This window comes from Misgurnus anguillicaudatus, chromosome 7, assembly GCF_027580225.2.
Source record: "Misgurnus anguillicaudatus chromosome 7, ASM2758022v2, whole genome shotgun sequence".
NCBI lineage: Eukaryota > Metazoa > Chordata > Actinopteri > Cypriniformes > Cobitidae > Misgurnus > Misgurnus anguillicaudatus.
The window spans coordinates 36,694,634-36,715,549 of record NC_073343.2 but is presented as its reverse complement, the minus strand read 5'-3'; the positions used below and the strand labels follow the sequence as shown (position 1 = coordinate 36,715,549).

The window sequence follows — 20,916 nt, the reverse complement described above, 5'->3', positions numbered from 1 at the left end:
AGCAGATGCTTCTATACAATCCAACTTATGGAGAAACAAATGAGGATTGCCAGCACAAGAACGAATCATCTTGGAAAAACAGAAACACTTGAAAAGTTTGAGAGTAACAATGAGGGAGAGATGTAGAAGTAATATACGGCATTCAAAACAATTGTTATAATGCACACACCTAAATGTGTGGATATGCTTTTTCATTCATATGTTATAAACATTTTCTACCTTTCAGAATATAAAAATTATGTGTTAAGTGTTTTTGCATTTTATCCTATTTTGGAGCTTCTTCTAAGTGTGCCAAAAAATGTCATAATGCACTTATTTAAAAACATTATTTTCATATTTGCCTACAACACTCATTTTTATATTTAACCAGAAACTTGTATTTAGAATAAAAAAGATCAATTTAAAGCAGCTGAAGAGCATTGAAAACTAATAGTTAAAATAATTGATTTGTGCCTAATGTAACACTCAATACAGCTGTGACCACATGAACAATCTAAACCAGAATAACTTTAAAGAGATTTTCAACAGAAGTTAGTGCCAAGACATTCCAGTTCAGAGCAGGATTAGCTTCGATTAGATCCCAGAAAACTGGGAGCACACAACACATCAGCGCTCTCAACAATGACCACAGAAGGAGGGGGAAGTGTCTCAAAAGAGCTCTAATTATACACTTAAATGTATTGAATGAGTGGAATGCATTTAGACTGGATGGGATTGTGATAATTCAGAATAACTTTCTCAGCTTAAGCACCCACAGAGGCCTTTCCAAAAAAATAGCACTTAGTTTTCTGAAAAAAGCCAATTTTCTCTTATATTGATGCTCTTATAAGTTCCTCTTCATGTATTTGAAAATGTCTCTGCACTTCTCTAGCATTGTGTTCAACAAACATGTTTTAAAAAGGCACACCTGGCACATGAAAGAAACTTTATTATACAAACTATGTTCAGAAGAAATAAATAAATACTCATTTCTTGAGATTCCACTTTTATATTATATTTTAAAAGAGTGTATTTTTAACTCAAAGGCACAATAAACATTTCTTAATTCTCTTCAATAAATCTAAACAGAGTGCCCAGGTGTCCTGTAAGTGAACACTGCTGCTTACTGGGTCAGTTTGAGTGTGCAGTAATGTACACTCTGTGTTATCGCGAGACTGGACCTTTAACAACCTGCCTGACAAACACACGCGCGCGCGCGATCGCACCGGACTCGAGGACAAGAAAGAGAGAGAGAGAGACTTTAAACATCTGGACAGAGAGTCATGAGAGAAGATCTGAACATTTGAGTCCGCACCAGTCTCGTGTCTCTGTGAGTATTTGCTTTGATGTAAAGTTATTGTAAACGGAACGCGTGATACATTGTATCGGCGCGGCGCGGGCGCGTTTGATCCGCGACACTGTTGGAGTTTGTGTGACGCGATCATCTGTTCTTCACATCACACTGCGCGATATCTCAACTTTATATTTGATCGATTTAATGTGGAATTTATGAGTTTCCCTAATGTTTCATCTAAATGAAAGAGGAACAGAGACGCGTTAAATAATTTTAATGAAAAGTCCGTGTACGGTGTCGAGTGATGTAATCTCGTTCAATCGCCTTAAATAAGTTAGTTTTCAACTAAAAGTATCTGGTTATGAGTGTTTTCAAAACTTATAAAGTCTCATGTTATATGATAACAGTGTTAAATGTGTAAAGTGAGAGAAGTTTGTGGCTCGAAAGAACATATGGCATAAAAACACAGCTGGAGGTTTGAGACTGATGTCAGAGCAGCTGACTCTACCAGTTACACACACACACACACACCACTCATGCACGCGCACACACACACACAGAGCTCACACACTCAGTTGCTCACATGGACGCGAGATAGAGAGTCGCGTTCAGGCGTCTGCTGCTCTCACGCGTTTAGTTTGCTGATGTTCTTCATGTTTGTGAAGTGTTTGGAGATGTGAGAGGTGTTTGCTCATGGCTGGATTTCTCTCATTCACTGTTCTAACTCTCGATCAACCTCTGTAAGCTCTGCTACAGGACGGTATGTTTCTTCTCTGTTTCATTTATTTCTTTATAAACTGTTTAAGGAGGTTTCTTTAGTCTCTGACTTTGTTCTACCGTAACTGATTTAACTATCGAGCACATTTGGACAGTAGACAGGCTTTAGCTGCACATTTGATTTATAGCAAAAACTGTACGTGTATCATTTCTGCTTTTACACATAGTTATGACATTGAGCTGGAGTTTCTCTTCAGCAGTCTGATTGAAGAGTGCTACGTTTCTCTGTGAGATGAAAGTTGTGGTAGGTTTTCATTGAAACTCTACGATTTCATTGTAAGCGCTCATTTGAATAGTTCTGTCTGCATTGTCTGCCTTTTTTTCTCATTTTTAATGCATCGCTCAGTGGGTTGGGTGCACTTTTGTTTGTCTCCACTGGCCTGTAGATGCGTCGTCAGGTCTGCGTGTTGTGAATGGCTACCCGGCGTTTGTTTAACATCCAGTTTTTCCTGTTTTCCAGCAGGTTACGGAAGAAGAATGGAGTTCCCAGACCACAGCCGGCAGTTACTGCAGTGCCTGAGTCAGCAGAGGCTCCAGGGTTTCCTCTGCGACTGCACCGTGCTCGTCGGAGACGCTCGCTTCAAGGCGCACAGAGCCGTGCTGGCCTCGTGCAGCATGTACTTTCACCTCTTCTACAGAGACCAGCTGGACAAAAGGGAGGTGGTGCATCTGAACAGCGACATCGTCACGGCCCCCGCTTTCGGCCTGCTCCTCGAATTTATGTACGAGGGAAAACTTGAGTTCGGAGCGCTGCCCGTGGAGGACGTCCTGGCCGCCGCCAGCTACCTGCACATGTACGACATCGTGAAAGTGTGCAAAGGAAAGTTAAAGGATAAGGAACTGTGCTCCCTGGACGACAGGATCGGAGACGGCATGATTTCGGGCACTTCGGACAGGGAGATCTCTTCCGACAGGGCGGGGGGGTCGGCGACGCACGCCCCCCCGAGAGCCCACACGCCAGACGACTGTGACACGAGCGCCCTCGCGCATTGCGAAAAGCTCACGCCGGTCAGGCAGAAGGCGAACGGTCACCCTGACGGGTCCCCGGACCATGTAGGTGTCAATTATGTGTCAGCCGAGGCCGAGCCCCGCGTCCAAACAGCTGGAAAAACAAAAGCCGATGTCAGCGGTTCGGCCGTCCTCGTGTCCCAGAGGTCCCGGGCGTCGGATGACACGGACTGCGCTCTGGATTTGTCTTTCAAGCCTCTGTCGAGCCGAGATGCCTTCCACCCCTCCTTCGTCTCGGGACAGCTGGCCCTCGACAGCCAGCAGCAGGGCACTGAGCCACTTGTTAAAGACGAACATGACTTTCTGTCAGAGCAGGGCGACAGCGAACCCGTGAGCCCCGAGAGCCGGCGCTTTGGGAATAGCACCAGGAACTCAGTGGTGACAGGGTTCGCCGCCCTCTTCCCCGGCAACGGCGGGCCGACCTCGGCCGCCCTGCTCCCCCCGGACGATGACCTGATGGAGGGGGAGGGCGAGGGGGACGGGATGGGGGTGGAGGTTCACCGTCGTCCGGGCGAGGGGGGCGGCCGCCTGCTCGGGGACAGCGAGGGAGAAGAGGAGGACGACCTGGCCTCTTCGGACATCTCCACGTCCAGCGGGGTTCTGTTACCCGTCGGGGGTCGGCAGGTGTGCGTCTGTCCGCTGTGCAGCAAAGTCTTCCCGAGCCCCCACGTGTTGCAGCTGCACCTCAGCTCTCACTTCCGGGAGAAAGACGGCGTGCGGTCCAAACTGTCGCCCGACGGTTCCGTGCCGACCTGCTCGCAGTGCGGCAAGACCTTCTCGTGCATGTACACGTTGAAGCGGCACGAGCGCACGCACTCCGGCGAGAAGCCCTACACGTGCGGCCAGTGCGGAAAGAGCTTCCAGTATTCCCACAACCTGAGCCGGCACGCCGTGGTGCACACGCGGGAGAAGCCGCACGCTTGCAAGTGGTGCGAACGACGCTTCACTCAGTCGGGCGATCTGTACCGACACATTCGCAAGTTTCACTGCGGCCTTGTGAAAACTCTTCCTATCGGATAAAAGCTCCTGTGTGTCACAATCACTTCATCTCTACACTAGCGGCACACGCTTTTGTATAAAAACAACAAACTCATTGTCACTTTTACAAACGTGTCCAAGTTGTGACATGAATATATTACTAATGTTATCCAGTATTTTGCAGGGGGAAGTCAGTTTGTTCATTGGTGACAAGAATACCCCAGCAATCATTTTGACAAGTTTGATGCACTTGGATGCTGACCTCTCGTGTGTGTGTGTGTGTGTGTTTGTGTAATGTATTTAAACCATCGCTCATGAACCTTGAGATCTGAGGTTTGAGGATTTGCTTTTGCAGCTATAATTTATTGATGGAGACGTCATGAAATGTGATTGACCACCATGACAGAGAAGTTTTTCACTGCATCCAGATTTGTATTTATTCACTTATCATTTTTAGAGATCTTTGTTTTTGTGTGAATCTACTGAAAGGGTCGACTGAAATCTATTACTGAAGTTTCTGCACTTGCCAATGTTATAATAGACATTGAAAGCTACTGTCTGCTTTGTTGGTTGTTTTCTTTTTTGAGATTGTGTCATCGTGACCTACTGAAGACATTTTTCAGATGATCCGTTTAAATGAAGGACAGGTTGATCTTACTTTACAGTACTGTCTTCTTCTAATATCTACAGAGTTTCTCTTCATTCTTCCAGATTTGTCTTTCTTATTTGCTGATTGAATGAAGCGATTGATTTGTTGACTTGTCATTATTTTGATTGAATATGACGGTGAAGTGTTTATGGTTATATAGTAACAGTAGTGTGCACTAAACAAATCCAAGTTCTGCTGTATATTTCATCGGTCCTGAGAAAACTTGAGTAGTTTATTTATTAGTTGTTTTGGTTCAGGGTTTAACGTAGAATCTATAGATGGTGTCGGTACGTTTTCTTTAACATTATAGGATTATTGATGAATTGCTGTATGTGGTACCTGGTTTCATTGTCTCTGTTAAATGAGGTTTGACTTATAAGCACTTCTCTTCAGCGTACACATTCACCTTATAGTTACAACACTGATATACTCTAGGCTGCTATTTCTAACTGTATATTTATTGTAGATTATTGTATTTGATGAAATCATTATGTCACATTTCATTTGGAGTCAAGTACGACTGAAACTTCTCAGAAAAGCTGCAATATTTGACATTGATTCGAGTCTTCCGGGATTAAAAGCCCTGTTTTTGACATCTGTTAAATATCAGAGATACTATTGGTTTACAAGCACAAACATCCGATTGATCCGGAGACTAAGAATCTACCTGGGAAAGACTCACATTAATGAAGCTGTTTCTTCAGATGAAAGCAAGTGTGCATCTTTATCTGCTGTTGAATAAAGCAATGAACTCGGTTTTTCTTTTTGCACATTTAATGCACATCTCTCTCTCTCTATCTTTGTACTTTAAGGTCTGTGTGTATATTTCAAATGGTTTCACTGGAATTTGTGTGCAAACAAATCCATGAGATTTCACATGCTGGTTATTCTGATGAATTTGATTCTTGCTGATGTATTTCTTTGTTTTTCGTGCTTTCCACAAAACATACTGAAATATAAAAAACGTTTCTTGAATGTTTGTTTAATGTATTTACTCAAACAGTATGTGCTGTTAAATTGTGGATGAAGCGCACCTGTCGTAATGACAGATCATAACATCAGGAAAACTGATGGATTAATGCAATAAGAGAAAATGTGTTCAAAAACACGTCACATGAATTTCTCAATACAGTCTTTGTACATTAATACTGGATTATTGTCTTCTACATTTTCAGACTGTGAAATTGTTTAATCATACAGTAAAAGTAATATTTATTGATTTGTTTCTTGTGCAAATTTTGACTGTATCTCAGAATTTTGACTTGTAAAATATGAGATGTTACTAAGTTGAGGACTTTTTCATAGAGCGTGTAGAAGTGCCATTAGATGTAATATAATTTTTTTTATAAAACAAAAAACATATTTTATAGGAAAGAGTTGCTTCATTGTAAATCCTTTAGTGAATGTAGATGACAATCTGTTTGATTTGAGCTTGCTTGGAATTCTTTAATTTATTTTCTGGCATTTTTTGTGTGTTTTTTTTTTTTCTTATTATTGGGCACACTAGAGATGTGAGCCTGCGTGTGTGTGCGTATGTGTGTATGTGTGTGTTAAATGACAATCTTTATGTCAAACTTTATTTCGATTAAGCTTAGATTAAACAGCATTTTCTGTGAAATCAGTGTGTTTGATTTGTGTCTCATTCCTATATTTTGAACCCCGATCATTAAAAAGATTGATAACAGCATCTTAATTTTGAATGATTAAAAGTCACGGGAAGTCATATACATGATTGTAGTTATGTTCAGCTCTTCAAGATTTCTTTAGTAAATTTCAGTTTGTATAAAATGATAAAAATAAATCCTTACACACTAACAAGGAAATTGATTCATTGGTAAGAAGGTTTGTGAGCGTGAGGAACAATGACATTCAGTGTCCAATGTGTGACAGTTTTTGTGTACACTGTAAAAATATATTTAACTTTTGAAAAATGAAGTTAAACAATTTCAACTCGATTTTATAAGTTATGTCAACTTATCACAGGTCAAAATTAAAATAGTAGCTTGAATTGACTTGCAAAACCAAGTAGTTTTAACTTCATGCTGCATTTTTTACAGTGCAGAAAACACTCCTGCTTCTAGATGATGAATTATGGATCTCATCAATCTATATATTTCTATATAACTATATTATGTTTGATCGTCATTTGAATAGAGACTGACAAATAAACAGGTTTACACCAAAATGTTTGTAAATTTCTTTAAATTGAAGATAAATTCAATAAATAACAATGAATCACCCACATGCACGTAACTGTGCCTTTATTTCTACACTGAATGTTTCTTTCATGAGAAACTCTCACGCTGGATCCTCATTTGCATTCTGATCAAACCATCGGTCCGGTCGGAAGAACTGAAGTCCACAGCTAATCTGGAATCTCAGAGTCGTTCTCTTACCGAATGAGATCCTAATTATTCTTCCACTGCACATCTAAAGAAATCCAGCTGCCTTGCGATGGGATTCCCATGACCCTGCCCCCAAAGAGACCACACGCTCGGAGAGAAAACTGCTCCCAAATACCCCCGGTCCCATCCCACTGACTCTTTTGTCTGGAGTTGGTAGTTCAGCGTCTCTATTGTTCTCCTTACGTCTCAAATTCTGCTCAGTTAACTGCTGTAGACTCTGGAGCTCATGTAAATGAAGGTGTTTGTGTGATGAATAGCTGAGAAATACTAGAATTTTAACTATGGGGTCTAATGGATTATGATTTAATTATTGTAGCAACTGGTGGGTCACTCAACCTCAGGATATTTAACCAGATGATGACACATTTGCTTAACTTTAAAAAGAGAATATCAGACTATATTGCTGTTGCACAAATTCTTCTGTCACTTGATAAAAACAAATTCAGGCCTGGACACTTGAAGTGTGGATGTTCACAAACAATGCAAAAACAAGATTTTTTTCCCTATTTAGTCAATGTTGATTTTTGCACAGTAGTCAGGCAGTTATCAATGTTTGATTTAAAGGACTATTTGTGTCGGGTCGTCCATCGATGCTCCTAAAGCAAAACAGCCAGCAAATAAGAAAGAAGCGGCCTGTGACTAATTTTCCTCTTTGATAAACATGCTGTCTTTCTTTTGACTTTATAATTAGATGTGTGTTTTGCCCTCGCTTCTCAAAAAACCTTCATGTAATTTCCATTTGACCACAGCTAGCACATTTGCATGTATTCCCCAGACGACAGCGAGTCTTTGTAGGAGAAGTGAAGTTGAAACTTGGATGTCTTCACCTCACAAGGCCAGCGGTGGGAGACCTTGACCTGTGATGGGTCGAGCAGGGACATCTGGTGCCTGGTCAGGTTTATTTATTTATTTACCTACCTCATAACAAAAGACAGGTGGTCACACGCGCGCACACACACATTCATGCACATAAAACAAGAAAGTAAGCGGCCCTCTGTCAGAGACGAGACCTTTGTGTCTTATATAATTAACTTCAAAACATTTCGTCCTGTGTGTGCTGCATGTGGCATTATCATACAATGTCACGGTACTTTGATGTATACAATAGTATTACTGTGTTCAGGTATTTTACTATTGCACATAATAACATACCACAGTGTATTTTCTTATTAGATGCCAGCAGTTTGGATTTAAACAAAACCTTCAGTATTAAACCCGTACGTGTGCCCATCATGCAGCTTTTAGAGCAAAATGGTAAAAAGCATCTGCTAAATAAATGAATTGTTGAGGTCAGGTGTGATCATTAGATTTGAATCTGCTAGGTGAGAAAAATATCACTTAACCACATAGCAGTGAACTACAACTCTCAAATATCTTATCAACAATCTCAACATTAGAATTTTCTTCTTCATTTAACAGTAAACATGCATGTATAGATCATCAGACATCGTCATGTATTGTGTATGAGCTGACAGAGGAGCTGTCGACCATCCGCACAGCTGTCACTCCTTCACACACACACATATTTATAGGAACGACATCAGTAAGACAGGACTGTGTGTTTGTGCACAGCTGTTCCTACACAAATGGGAGGTGGATACGGAGCCACACGCCTGGACTTAAGTCCATCCAGGAGTCAGCAGGGCCCGGGAGGATTTCAGGGGTCTCTGGCATGTGACACAAAGAAAGACGAGACGCATAGGAAGTCACAGCTCTGACCTTTTACAGTAAAACACTCACGATGTTGAGAAGAACAGCTGAACACAAACAACAAACCGCATACACGTGAGGAGAGTATGGTGAGGACTTGCTTTTGACTTCATCTTCTATATATATGATGAAGTAAGAGATCTCAATGAATGAATTCTACATAATTATTTGACTTATTCACCATCAGAACATTAAAGGATTTTAATAGAAAAATCAAAATTTTAAGGTCAATGGAAGAAATTCATAAAAATTTTAAACTGGCTTATATGTACGGACATATTTTTTGGATGAAAAGTGGTGAGCTATTCCTTTAAGTGCTCAATGTTAAATGTGGACAGCATGTTACAAACTATTAAATAAAACACATTTCACCGTCATACATCATACATAATCAACTTCACATAAAGGTTTACTGTTAAAACAGCTGAAAAACTGCTCAACAGTAAAATAAAACTTCACAATAGACACCTACTGTAGCAGTACTATGGTACAGCAATGCTAGCAGATAATAAAATTGACAGACTTTAATGCTATCATGGTACTTTTGAGTGAAACAGGCCTACAGAGCAAAGACTACACATTCACTTAGCATAAGGAAACATTTTTCATCAGACATTTGATAACATTTGGTTTATTTGCACTATTTAGGTCCTTTCAGTCTAAAGAAAAGCATGAGAATAAAAGCACCTTTAACTCTGATAGTGAGAAATGAAAGTTCACACACACACACACACACACACACACACACACACACCTCTGGACCATTCATGATTTCTATTAAAATGCTGCCCTCTAGTGGCTAAAACTGAGAACACCACCACAGTATTAATGCAAGACTTAAAGGGACAGTTCACCCAAAAAAGTCATCACTTCTTCACCCTCATGTTCTTGTAAACTTGTACAAGTTACTTTTATTAAATATATTTTTATAAATGATAGCAAGCACACAATTTGTGGTACACATTTGACTTCCATTGTGTTTTAGTCAACTGTGTGCTCACCATCATTTATCAAAATATCCACCATAAAAAAGAATTTCATACAGGTTTAAAACATGAGCGTGACGAAATTGTGAACAACCCGTTTAATGCCATTCTTCAAATCTCTTCAACACCACACAGAGAATCAGGCGATAACTTAAGATTCATATATTGACGAGCACACGGATTTTAGGCACTCCTGCTTTAGACTAAACACAGAACAGTAACTAAAACAAAAAGTTTAGTTGTAAACAGAAAACTTCCATTTTAAAAACCATCAGAAGTCATATTTAGGAAAGTCAAGTATTTATTTGAATAATCACAGGAGTATTTACACAAGTAAAGGAAGGACAGGAGTAACAGTAGTATATAAAATAGTCATCTCATTTACATTTCATCAGTAATGCAGTAAAATCATTTCATAATTCTCAGTGTCATCCGAGCACGTATCCATCGGTCTGTGTTCGATGAGCTTTGTGATCAGGATGAACAGCTGACACACAGGACGCGGTCGTAGCGCTCGCTGTAACTGCAATAAAGAGAGTTTCAGAAAGATGATCAACACAACACAAACATTAGAGATGAACACAACAGCAGCTGTTAACTCTTCGCTCACTCACTCGGTAACAGCGCAGAGGTTGCAGCAGTGACTGGAGCAGCTGTTGCATTGCTGGGTGCACGCAGGACACGCAGATCGATCGCACTGCGCACAGGACTGCCTCGACACAGAGACCCTCTGACATACACAACACACCGCTGGACCTGACGCACAACCTGAAAACACAGTTATTAGAACAGAATACCTCCTCAAAGTGACATCTCAAAACAGTGTGACTATAGATGTGTGTACATATGGCAAGAACACAAAGAAATTATTCAATCCTGATTCATGAACAGTTCACCACAATCTACTTTAATGTACTTGTTCCAACATCACACATGCACAACTCAAATGATGAGATTCCAAAAATGTTAAAATATCTACATGTTGTCAAAGGGATGTGAGATTATTGTGCTTTAGCACTTGTTGTTGCTGATAATAGACATTGTAAACATGTGTGATTTTCTTCCATTTATTTATATACACGAGACCAAAGATGAGGAGCCATGATCACAGAAATCACCATGATTGTTTCACGATAGGAACCTTTCGTCTGGGAAAGCAAATAAAAATTGAGCAGTGTATCGCACTCTTAAGAGGAAGTTCAGAATGACTTTGCATTGATCTCTTTTATAAACCCCCCTGTTATACAAAATCTGATTATTGCCATCATTTAAACTGTATAATTATTGACCTGGAACACTGTTTGCTTTCTTTAATCTGCCGTCTGTGCCGATGAGCGTTTGTCCTTTCAGAAGAGTTTGATGTGCAGGTGTTGAGGATACAGAAGTCACATCAGACACAGAGACATCCGTCAGCTTCTCCTCTCCATCTGCCTTCCAGAGTCGACCCATCACTGCTTTGGTGCCATTGAAGAGCAGATTTTTGGTCTTCTCTGAATAAACAAAAAAACAATTAAGGGTTAAAAAGATCATCCATATTCAGATTTCTACATCTCACATTTTAAAGGAATCACCTGATGCGTTTCGTAACCACTTTTAATGTGTAAATATTAAAAACCAAAGTTTAATATTTTGATAAGCGAGAACGCCAAAAATCACAACCAAAGCACACAAAAAAAATTCTCCTCCTCATGTTGATCTAAACCTGTATGAGTTTATTATTTTGATGAACACAAAGATATTTTGATAAATGATGGCAAGCACACAGTTGACGGCACTCAGCATGTCACATTTTCTTCTTCATTTAACAGTAAACATGCATGTATAGATCATCAGACATCGTCATGTATTGTGTATGAGCTGACAGAATTCTATAGTATTTGTGGTTTCCTACTATGGAAGTCAATGATGTGTGCTGATCAAAATATTTTGTGTTCATCAAAATAATAAACTCATACAGGTTTAAGTCAACATGAGAATTAGAAAATGACAATTTTTGGGTGAAGTATCCTTTTCACATCATATGATATTAAATATCTGGATTACAGAAATGAGCTCTTAAAACAAATAAACCGAAGATCGATGATGATTAATGGTTAACGTTAGATAACTCGACTCACCTGTGATTGACCAAATTTAGTAAACATATTTATAATGCTATAACATCGAGCATAAAAGAGCAGTAAATAGCGACTAAAGTTACTAAATAAAGTTTATAAATGTTATAGTTACAGCTAATGTTTGACATCTTACCGTAAACCTCTTGTCTGTATTTGAGGCCAAAAACTCCGCATTGGTTCATTTGCTTCTGACCAACATGAACTTTATATTGAGAAGAAAAGGTTTCACTGAACGGATAAGAGCGCTTCGGCATTTTAATAAAACACAGAGACTTTAAAACGCGACTTAAAGCAAATAAACAAACTTAACAAAACAAACAGCGGGAAATCACACACGCGCGCTCACGCTTTAAGGAAGTCGCTTCTTCTTCAGCATGACGAGGAGTGCGCGCTCTCAGTCCAGTGAACGCGCTCATCGCCACCTGCTGCTAAGAGTGAGAATTACATCTCCACAGGACGCCGCAGTTTCTCTTCAAAATAAAAGTTTGACTTATGTGTGAAAAAAATTCTCTGGACAAAAAATCTGTTTTAAATATATGCTAAATGCATTTTGTAGAAAGTAAAGCATAATTAAAAGTATTTTGGGATTTGAAAATATATTTAGTTTTAACCTTCATATATTAACATATATTTTAAAATGAATTTCAGGGGCAACAAATACATTTCTTATTTTCAAACCATACAGCCAAAAATATATTTTTCTGGTCAAAATATTTATAAATTGTGTGTAAAATATAATGTTTGCAGTCAAAAATATATTTATTTCAACCTTTTCAAACCTGTTATGTTTACAGGTTTGTAAAAAAAATAAAGTTCCCATAAAAGTTAATATAAATGCTTTTTATACTTATTTTCATATTTCAAAATATATTTCAGCAAATATATTTTTTGACCATTGAAATATATGAAAATTATTTTTGAAAATATATATTTTTGTCGTATGGGTATTTCTGCAGAGATCTAAGGTCAGTTCAGGTTCTGTCTGGGTTGTTTTTGGCACTGATAAGATGGGATCATGTTGACACAAATGAAAGGAACTGAATGTTCTCTGTGTCTATTTCTGAAGCAGATAATGTTCTGTATAATCTAATTATATCTGACAGCAGACAAAACACTGAGAAACATTCATCTTATTAATAAATCTGCTAAAACAATTTAGCACAAAAGAAAAATAACTTGTTTTAATGGATAAAGATTCTGTGAAGAGCAAAAACTTTATCTTATGCTGCAGCAACTAAACTGGAAAAATGACATGCTTTGACAACTTGCAACAAAATATGAAACAAACAAAACCCTTTGCAAAGTTAAGCGTTTAAAGTTTATAAACATTGAAAATAATGGAGTTGAATTCTAAAGAACACAATGTAATACCACTGTAATAAACAAGAACTTCAAACAGTTATATAAAGCTTTCTTCTGTTGATCAAACACAATCAATCAATCAATCAATCAATAAAATATAGTTGACAGATACACAATATTAATGCCTGAATATAAATACCAAGTTTATTATTTATTAAAGATTTTAAATGAGCAGTCAGTAAACCAGGAGACCTAGTGCGCTGGTCATCTGCAGATGGACAGAACTGGAAGATGTGCGTCTTGAAGTGAATTTATTTGTCAGGAAACACGATGTGGTCAGACTGCTGAAGTGATGTCTTATGGTCTCTAGAACATCTGTATCATACTTTCTCTGGATTTCCCAACACCAACCCACTTAACTGTGAAGAGATTACAAACATGAGGTTTCATTCAAGTTTCTTACTGTGCTACAATCATGTTTTTCAGTTAACCGTCTGAATGACTTAATGGGAACGCCGATGTGATTCTCCACAAAGCGAATGTAGTTCTGAGCTTTAGGAGGAAGATCGTTCCACTTCCTGGTGGCTGAAGTGTCCGTCTTCCATCCGGGAAAAGTTTCATATTCCACTTCTACCTTCTGCAGGACCTCCAAGTTAGCTGAACGTACAGACAGAGAGAGAGCAGGTGAAAGATGTTAAACTGAAATCTGCTTCTGCATATATTTACACAGGACTGAATGTGACTCAATACAACTGATCTAAAATCTAAATGTGAATTTCACCTGGGAAATATGGAATCCGTTTGCCGTTGATCTTATAGGCCACACCAACTTTAATTTCATCCAAAACATCAAGAATGTCCAGTTTAGTCAAAGCAATGCTACAGAAAAGAGAAAACAAACGCTGTAAGCAGTAACGCACCTTCATCAGTGATATAGTGTTTAAAACATTTTACTGCTGCACATCATATCACACTTAAAAAGTTTTACACAGTGTAATGTTGTGTTCACACCAGACGTGAATGAAGCTTTAAGCACAAGTGATTTACATGTTAAGTCAATGCAAAACCGCAATAAACATCACGTGGTGTGCAAATGAGGCGGTGTGAATTGAGCGTTCAGGCGTTTCATGCACGTAACATGGGATTTGCGGGAATTGTGCGAGTTGAAAAATCTGAACAGATATTTGCACAGAGTTAACCAATCCGGAGCTTGCTTTAGAAGTGACGTGATTACAATGTACTGAGCGGAAGCAGAAATACTAAACTAAAATCATTGTCGTTGTATGTGGACGACACATCTTCATACTTTTATAAAAACAGGAACAAAAAGGATCTTGCTCAAAAAAAAGTAAGTGAGGAGGTCTACAAGCTAGCTAAAGCAGGTAAATTTAGTGTATTCATGCCTGAATTTTACATGCAAATGAAGCGAGGGACAACGTGCGAAAAGCACAATTTATTGGCTTCTGTAGATATAGGCATGTAGATGTGTTCAGTCCAGGACTCTAATCAGTCATGTGATACATCTGACATTACATAATCAGTGTTAAACATGTCAATGTTTTGTGTGAAAGCACAGTGAAGCTACTCTGAACACATTCATGCGCTCATAAAGCATCAGAAACTCACGCAGTGAAGCCGTTGATCATATGCGCATATTTAAGGATGACCAAATCCAGCCAACCGCAGCGTCTCTTTCGGCCTGTAGTCACGCCCACCTCATGACCTCTGGTCTGCAATAGTTCACCTACAGCCTGTGAAAAAACACAAAAACATATCTAATTATATTCATAATGTTAATATTATCAGGTGAACATCAGTCTCACTTACTTTGTGCATCAAATAGATTAAATAATTAAGATGAAACACACACATGCATGTTGACAGATAACCACATTAATAGATGAAGAGTCCTGTAGGTGAATCTATCTGGAGCTCTGTATCTGAGACTAAATTTATCTAATGGTGATGCTGTTTAATCACATGTAGTTAACAGTAGGGAACAACTGGTTCACAGAGCTAATCCTTTCCATCCAAATGACCGTACGAGTGAAAGTTACATGATCTATATATAACTCTAACAAACAAGAGATGATATTACCATGTCTTAAAGTGCAGATCTATCTGTAAAATTACATCCACCAATCAGTGGTGTCTTCATAGCAGATGATGGTGTGGTCAGAGTCTTACATTGAGTTGTTCTGTTGGAAAGGCCCCAATTCCCACTCGGGTGGTGTACGCTTTTGACACTCCATACACCTCTCCTATGTTCGCGGGAGGGATGCCGAGACCCGTGCAGACGCCGCCCACCGTGCAGTTGGATGATGTCACAAACGGGTACGTTCCTAGACGCAAGACGCACAATCTTTAAACCTGACATCTTTCCAAGTTTACATACTGTGAAGCATCTGATCCGAAGCGTCCTCACCGAAGTCAATGTCCAGGAGAGCGGCGTTGGCCCCCTCGACCAGAATTTTCTTTGGCGATCCGTGAATTGCATCATACATGAAATAGACACCATCTCTGACCAGAGGTCTGATCCTCTCTGCATACTCCTACAAATGAAAGGAGCGTGAAGTTAAGACACAGACACAGTAAGATACATACTGAGCTCATTTTGACTTTCTTCACACCTTTAGCTTCTTCAGTTCACTCTCAGCATCCACCTTAAGAGTCGGATACATGGACTGATACTGCTTCACCAGGTGTTTGACTCTTGTAGGAGTAAAAACAGGGAGTTGTACATTTAATATATATCACTGAAATAATATAACTACTGTAACAACATGACACAGAGTCAAATATACACTTAAAATAAATTTAAATTATATAAAATATACTATATATCAAAATCTAAATATATATACATGTAATTGTTTCTTAATTATATACATGCATGTGTGTGTGTTTATGTATACAAAATAATTTCCCACAGTGCACACACATATATTATGCAAAAAAAACTTTTATTTTGTATTTGATTAATCGCGATTAATCTTTTGACAGCCCTAATTATATTATGATTATAATTATACGATTATTTCTTCAGAATGATTGTCTAACCTTGTAGAAAAGTCATTGAAATCTGCCATTAGGTCACAAATGCGAAGTCCAGTACGAGAGGCTTTACATGCATAAGTGGGTCCAATGCCTTTCTTAGTTGTTCCTATGCTGTAAACAAACAAAGAGAGAAATAACAGGAGTCTAGCTACAGTATAATCATCCTGGTTCATGTTGGTGTCCTCATGTTCTTACTTTTTGCCCTCTTGAGCTTGTCTCTGAACTTCCTGAAGTCCATCAACCGCCTGATGAAAATCAAACACTGACACACAACCATGGACTCATGAGATCACACACAATCATATTTACATCACAACAGTATTTAGAGTTCAGAAATCTTTGTTGGGTTGCATAACCATCAATCGCAACTAATCGTTTGCAGAATAAAACTTTTTTATCATATATATATATATATATATATATATATATATATATATATGTATGTATGTGTACTGTGTATAATAATTATGTACCGTACTTTCCGGACTATAAGCCGCACCGGAGTACAATCATTCAAAAATGTGTCATTAAGACAAAATAACATGTATAAGTCACAGTGGACTAAACGTCGCATTTATTTAGAAAATGATTTCACAAAATCCAAGACGAAGAACAGACATTTAATCTGGAAAGGCAAGTTATTTAACTAAACAATAGCAGACAGAACAGCAGGCTGAATAGATGTCTGTACGTTAAAGCAACACTATGTAGTTTTTTTACCTTTAAATAATGCCTCTAAAATTATTTCAGTGATAGAACAACTTTTAACTGGACAAATTGTAATGTTGCTGCAACCTGAGCAGCCTCCTAGCTGCTACAAGCACACGCTGAAAGTGGCAGTGGAGGGTAGAGCACACAGCCCCGCCCCTCCCCCTGCCTGCAGAAGAGTGTCTGATACCAGTCACTGTTGCACTTTTCAACCACATGGGGGAGCTGTAAGTCATTTTTACATGGAAACTACATAGTGTTGCTTTAAAGTAATATTATCAGTTATTTAAACGATAAACCATAGCATACAGAACTTAACAGGAAGGTTGAATAGTCTAAATTAACCGGATAAGCCAACTAACGTGAAGTTCGCATACTCGTCATTCCACATCAATGAATCCATTGAATTACATAAATACAGAAGCAGCATATGGCGGACTCTCGCAATTGTAGACGGTAATGTTGTCTCTTGCCTCATAAATGTCCAAATTAATTCATACTGACTTACAAGGCGCATCTGACTATAAGACGCAGCACCAGCCAAGATATGGAAAAAAAACGTGGTTTATAGACTGAAAAATATGGTATATATGAATACACACACATAGATACATGTACAGTATATATTTAATACATGTTTACATGTGTATATACATTTTTATATATAATTTATAATATTTTTTGTTCTTAAATATATACATGTATGTGTGTGTATTTATATATAAATAATTATTATACACAGTACACACACATATGATGTAAACAAATGATTCTGCAAATGATTAGTTGTGATTAATTGTTATGCAGCCCCAAATCTGTGATTTTTATATTTACCAATATGAGCCCGATCAGATATGACAAGTCTTTTCTCCCAACCTCTCAGACCTTTTCGTGAAAGAAAAAATTATTTTGTATATAACATACAGTATATCACATGCACAAGTACATACTGTATCTGATGAAAGGAATTATATGATCTCATGATCATTTATTATTGTTGGAATGTAAAAACTTCTAAAGCAGTATTAATTGTGTTCTTATGGTTTGTATGAATGTGTTTGTGAGATTTTTTTCTTTTTAAATGTGATTTATAAACAGGTCTTGCATAATACAGGGGAGTGATTTTTACCTTTCTTCTCATTCTTGTCAATCTCCTCAAATAATCCTGGAAGGTGAATCACGACACCATTACCTGGAGATGACACAGAGATTCATATGCATTGTCCAGCTTACAAACATGCTGACAGCATTGCATTGTGAAACATGGTGTTTGATGTGCTCTGGAAAATACAGTAGGTCATTTCATGCAAAAAGAAAATTTGCATTCTTCACATTTGCAAAAGTACACAGAAAAAATAAGAGTAGCATGCTACTCCAAACATCATATCTGATCATACTTAAAATAGGTACGCTAATGTTCAATTTCTCTACACAAAATTTGCAATAATACTATATAGAGGGGGCTGAAGTCTCGCAAGATTAATAATGTCAGCAGATTTCTGGTGGGGGTCAAATGCTGTCTCCTGATATCAGCATAAAGTTGAGTTTGTGGCAAAATCTTTACTGTGCATGCATTATATTCTGTCTTTTACTGTGTGTGCTTTTTTTGTTTGGGTTTCCAATAATGTTTGTTTGGGAACTCATATAAAGTCAGAGACGCTTTATGTGAGTCTGTTGATCAGTGTCAGATGTCTCAGCAGATTAAACCCTAACATGATTTAATGTCTGCATGTTCTTGCTCAAAAATATTAGTGGCTGTATCATTTATATGGTAAAGAATAGGACAAATATTAAAGATTTAAATTAATAAAAAAATTGTTTGGCTACAAGTAAGCATTTTCTCAATCTAAAATGAAAGTAGAGATAACATCCACGAGTCCACTAGAGCCCTCTACAGGAATTTTTTATAACACATAATGCTAGTTTTTATTACATATTAAAGGTGCAGTGTGTAAATTTTAGCAGCATCTAGTGGTGAGGTTGCGAATTGCAACTAACGGCTCAGTTCACTGCTCAACTCTCGCTTTTCAAACGCATAGAGAAGCTACAGTAGCCGCCACCGGAAAAACATGTCATCGTCAGAGACAACTTAATAAAAAAAAAGTTTGTCCGTTAAGGGCTTCTGTAAAAAACATGGCGATTTCTACGTGAGGGGACCCTCTGTGCATGTAGATAAAAACGTCTCATTCTAAGGTAATAAAAACATAAGGGTTCATTATAAAAAAGGTCTTTATACACCCCTGATATAATATAGTTTTGCAAATTATTTTGCATTTCTGTCAAGAGATCCTTCTAAAAATTACACACAGCACTTTTAATGTTTAATAAACCATGTGTTCATTTGGTTTTCATACTTTATTTAATCCAATTTTAATGGTTACTGCTAACTTGAGTCTATTTTATTACAAACAATCTTTATTATCAATTACCAGAATAATTGTTAGGGAGTAGGGACAGTCATAGATTAGTTAAAACATTTCAAAATAATGTGATTTCAGTTTCCCAATCATATATTTTATCATTGAGGATTTCTAAAAAAAAATGTAAAAATCTCGTCTCGTTCCCGTGAACCCAATATCGTTTCTCGTCTGGTCTCAGTGTTTCGTCACACCCCTAATACTGTATTCTATTCGTTTTCCCATTTTCTGTGGTTTCTTTTCTTTGTCTTTGATGTAAACCTGATTTAAACAACGCAGCAACAGTGTAAAAAGTGCTCTAATTTAAGATTTCTAAAGCTGATCTGTATCTATCTCACCAATGAATGATGTGCATTTCGTGCTGATGATTCCACTGGGGAGAAGATGAAAGTCATATTCCTTCTCATCCACCACCACAGTGTGACCTGCATTATTTCCACCCTGTGACAGAAAAACACACGTCAGTGACGTCACCAAAGATCATCGAGGAAATGACCGTGAGAGCAACTGGACATCTCTATAATAACCCTGTTTAAATTCACTGGGGTATTTTCTTCTTCAGTATGGAAACATGATGGAAATATGAGCTAGCTGACTGGTTTGCCCTTTACTCGAGCAGATCTGCTGATAGGGCGCCTATTTTAACCCGGGTTTGTGTGCTGTGTCCTGTTGGCCTTCTCACATGTCCAGAAACGCGGAGAATGTGACCCGACCACAGACATGACGTCTGTCAACATTCATTCACTCTCACACCAAAAGTTTTATGAATATGATATATTTAACCTCTTCTGCATACATTACATGCACACCATTAAAGTTATTTATTTATCGTCAGCAACACCAAAGTCATGGCTTCGATCCCAGAGCACGCACATACTGATGAAAACGTATAATTTGAATGCACTGTAAATGCATGCTTACAGACATACCGTATATTACAATTATGACATAAGACAGCATAAGTTTGCCTAAAATCATCATCATTAGACTAGCATTGATGATTTACACAGAGAAATCACTGCATACGTTTAAATGATTATATAAAATATGATATGAGTCTGTTATTATTACCTGACACCTGCACACAATGTCAGACTCTGTAGCCAGTAAATCGACAACTTTTCCTTTGCCTTCATCTCCCCATTGCGCTCCCAACACGACCGTCACTTTGTTCCCGTTGTCGTTTCTTGGCCGTTTAGTGGCGGCTGAGGTCGGGTTCGTGTAGCTCTTGTGGTCGTTTCCTGACCAGCTCATGATGAAGATTATGAATCCTCCTCTTTCTCCTGACAGCAGCTGTCATCTGAGGAGTGTCTGAGGAGATCTCGAGAAGCACACGCGCTCTTCCATCGTCACACCTCCCAACGTCAAACGGAAGTAATGGTCACCTAATTTAAGTCTAAATCACTTTAATTTAAATTATTTTCATGTTTCAACTCATTGCTGCGTTTTTTCCAACTCACTCGGTATAATAAAGTTTCAGTTTTATTATCCAAGTAAATAAGTGTCATACGTCATTAATCACGTGATCC

General features: G+C 38.3%; 3 protein-coding genes across 8 annotated transcripts; 1 reads left to right on the top strand and 2 right to left on the bottom strand.

The window, feature by feature from the left end:
- The first annotated feature begins 1,150 nt into the window (after nt 1-1,150).
- On the top strand, nt 1,151-5,441 carry zbtb42 (zinc finger and BTB domain containing 42). Of its 6 annotated transcripts, none has more exons than XM_073869855.1 (3): nt 1,359-2,033; nt 2,218-2,294; nt 2,514-5,441. In XM_073869855.1, exon 3 carries the CDS (start codon nt 2,528-2,530, stop codon nt 4,076-4,078), a length of 1,551 nt encoding a protein of 516 aa, XP_073725956.1. In that variant the 5' UTR covers nt 1,359-2,033; nt 2,218-2,294; nt 2,514-2,527; the 3' UTR covers nt 4,079-5,441. The 6 variants fall into 6 exon arrangements, with proteins under 6 accessions (XP_055028916.2, XP_055028918.2, XP_073725956.1 ...); XM_055172945.2 differs by having other exon boundaries at nt 2,511-5,441; XM_055172941.2 differs by lacking the exons at nt 1,359-2,033; nt 2,218-2,294 and adding an exon at nt 1,151-1,309 and having other exon boundaries at nt 2,511-5,441.
- Nucleotides 5,442-10,069: 4,628 nt separating this feature from the next.
- On the bottom strand, nt 10,070-12,263 carry siva1 (SIVA1, apoptosis-inducing factor). Its single transcript, XM_055172956.2, has 4 exons — nt 12,037-12,263; nt 11,076-11,276; nt 10,401-10,554; nt 10,070-10,309 (listed from the first exon to the last, which is right to left on the bottom strand). The coding sequence occupies exons 1-4, from the start codon at nt 12,155-12,157 to the stop codon at nt 10,261-10,263; spliced, it is 525 nt and encodes a 174-aa protein (XP_055028931.2). The 5' UTR covers nt 12,158-12,263; the 3' UTR covers nt 10,070-10,260.
- Nucleotides 12,264-13,057: 794 nt separating this feature from the next.
- adss1 (adenylosuccinate synthase 1) lies at nt 13,058-20,763 on the bottom strand. Its single transcript, XM_073869854.1, has 12 exons — nt 20,459-20,763; nt 19,726-19,828; nt 18,100-18,162; nt 17,805-17,855; nt 16,458-16,524; nt 16,266-16,373; nt 15,836-15,917; nt 15,631-15,757; nt 15,393-15,547; nt 14,832-14,956; nt 13,987-14,084; nt 13,058-13,862 (listed from the first exon to the last, which is right to left on the bottom strand). Exons 1-12 carry the CDS (start codon nt 20,639-20,641, stop codon nt 13,636-13,638), a joined length of 1,389 nt encoding a protein of 462 aa, XP_073725955.1. The 5' UTR covers nt 20,642-20,763; the 3' UTR covers nt 13,058-13,635.
- Nucleotides 20,764-20,916: the final 153 nt, after the last annotated feature.

Coding starts and splice junctions, on each gene's coding strand:
- zbtb42 (XM_055172941.2), top strand. CDS start 2,528: ATGGAGTTCCCAGACCACAGCCGGCAGTTACTGCAGTGCCTGAGTCAG.
- siva1 (XM_055172956.2), bottom strand. CDS start 12,157: ATGCCGAAGCGCTCTTATCCGTTCAGTGAAACCTTTTCTTCTCAATAT. Junction 11,277..12,036: donor ATACAGACAAGAGGTTTACG/GTAAGATGTCAA, acceptor TTGTTTATTCAG/AGAAGACCAAAAATCTGCTC. Junction 10,555..11,075: donor GAAAGCAAACAGTGTTCCAG/GTCAATAATTAT, acceptor CTGTGTTTTCAG/GTTGTGCGTCAGGTCCAGCG.
- adss1 (XM_073869854.1), bottom strand. CDS start 20,641: ATGAGCTGGTCAGGAAACGACCACAAGAGCTACACGAACCCGACCTCA. Junction 16,525..17,804: donor ATCTGATCGGGCTCATATTG/GTAAATATAAAA, acceptor GTTGTGTGTCAG/TGTTTGATTTTCATCAGGCG. Junction 15,758..15,835: donor GTGAACTGAAGAAGCTAAAG/GTGTGAAGAAAG, acceptor TTTCATTTGTAG/GAGTATGCAGAGAGGATCAG.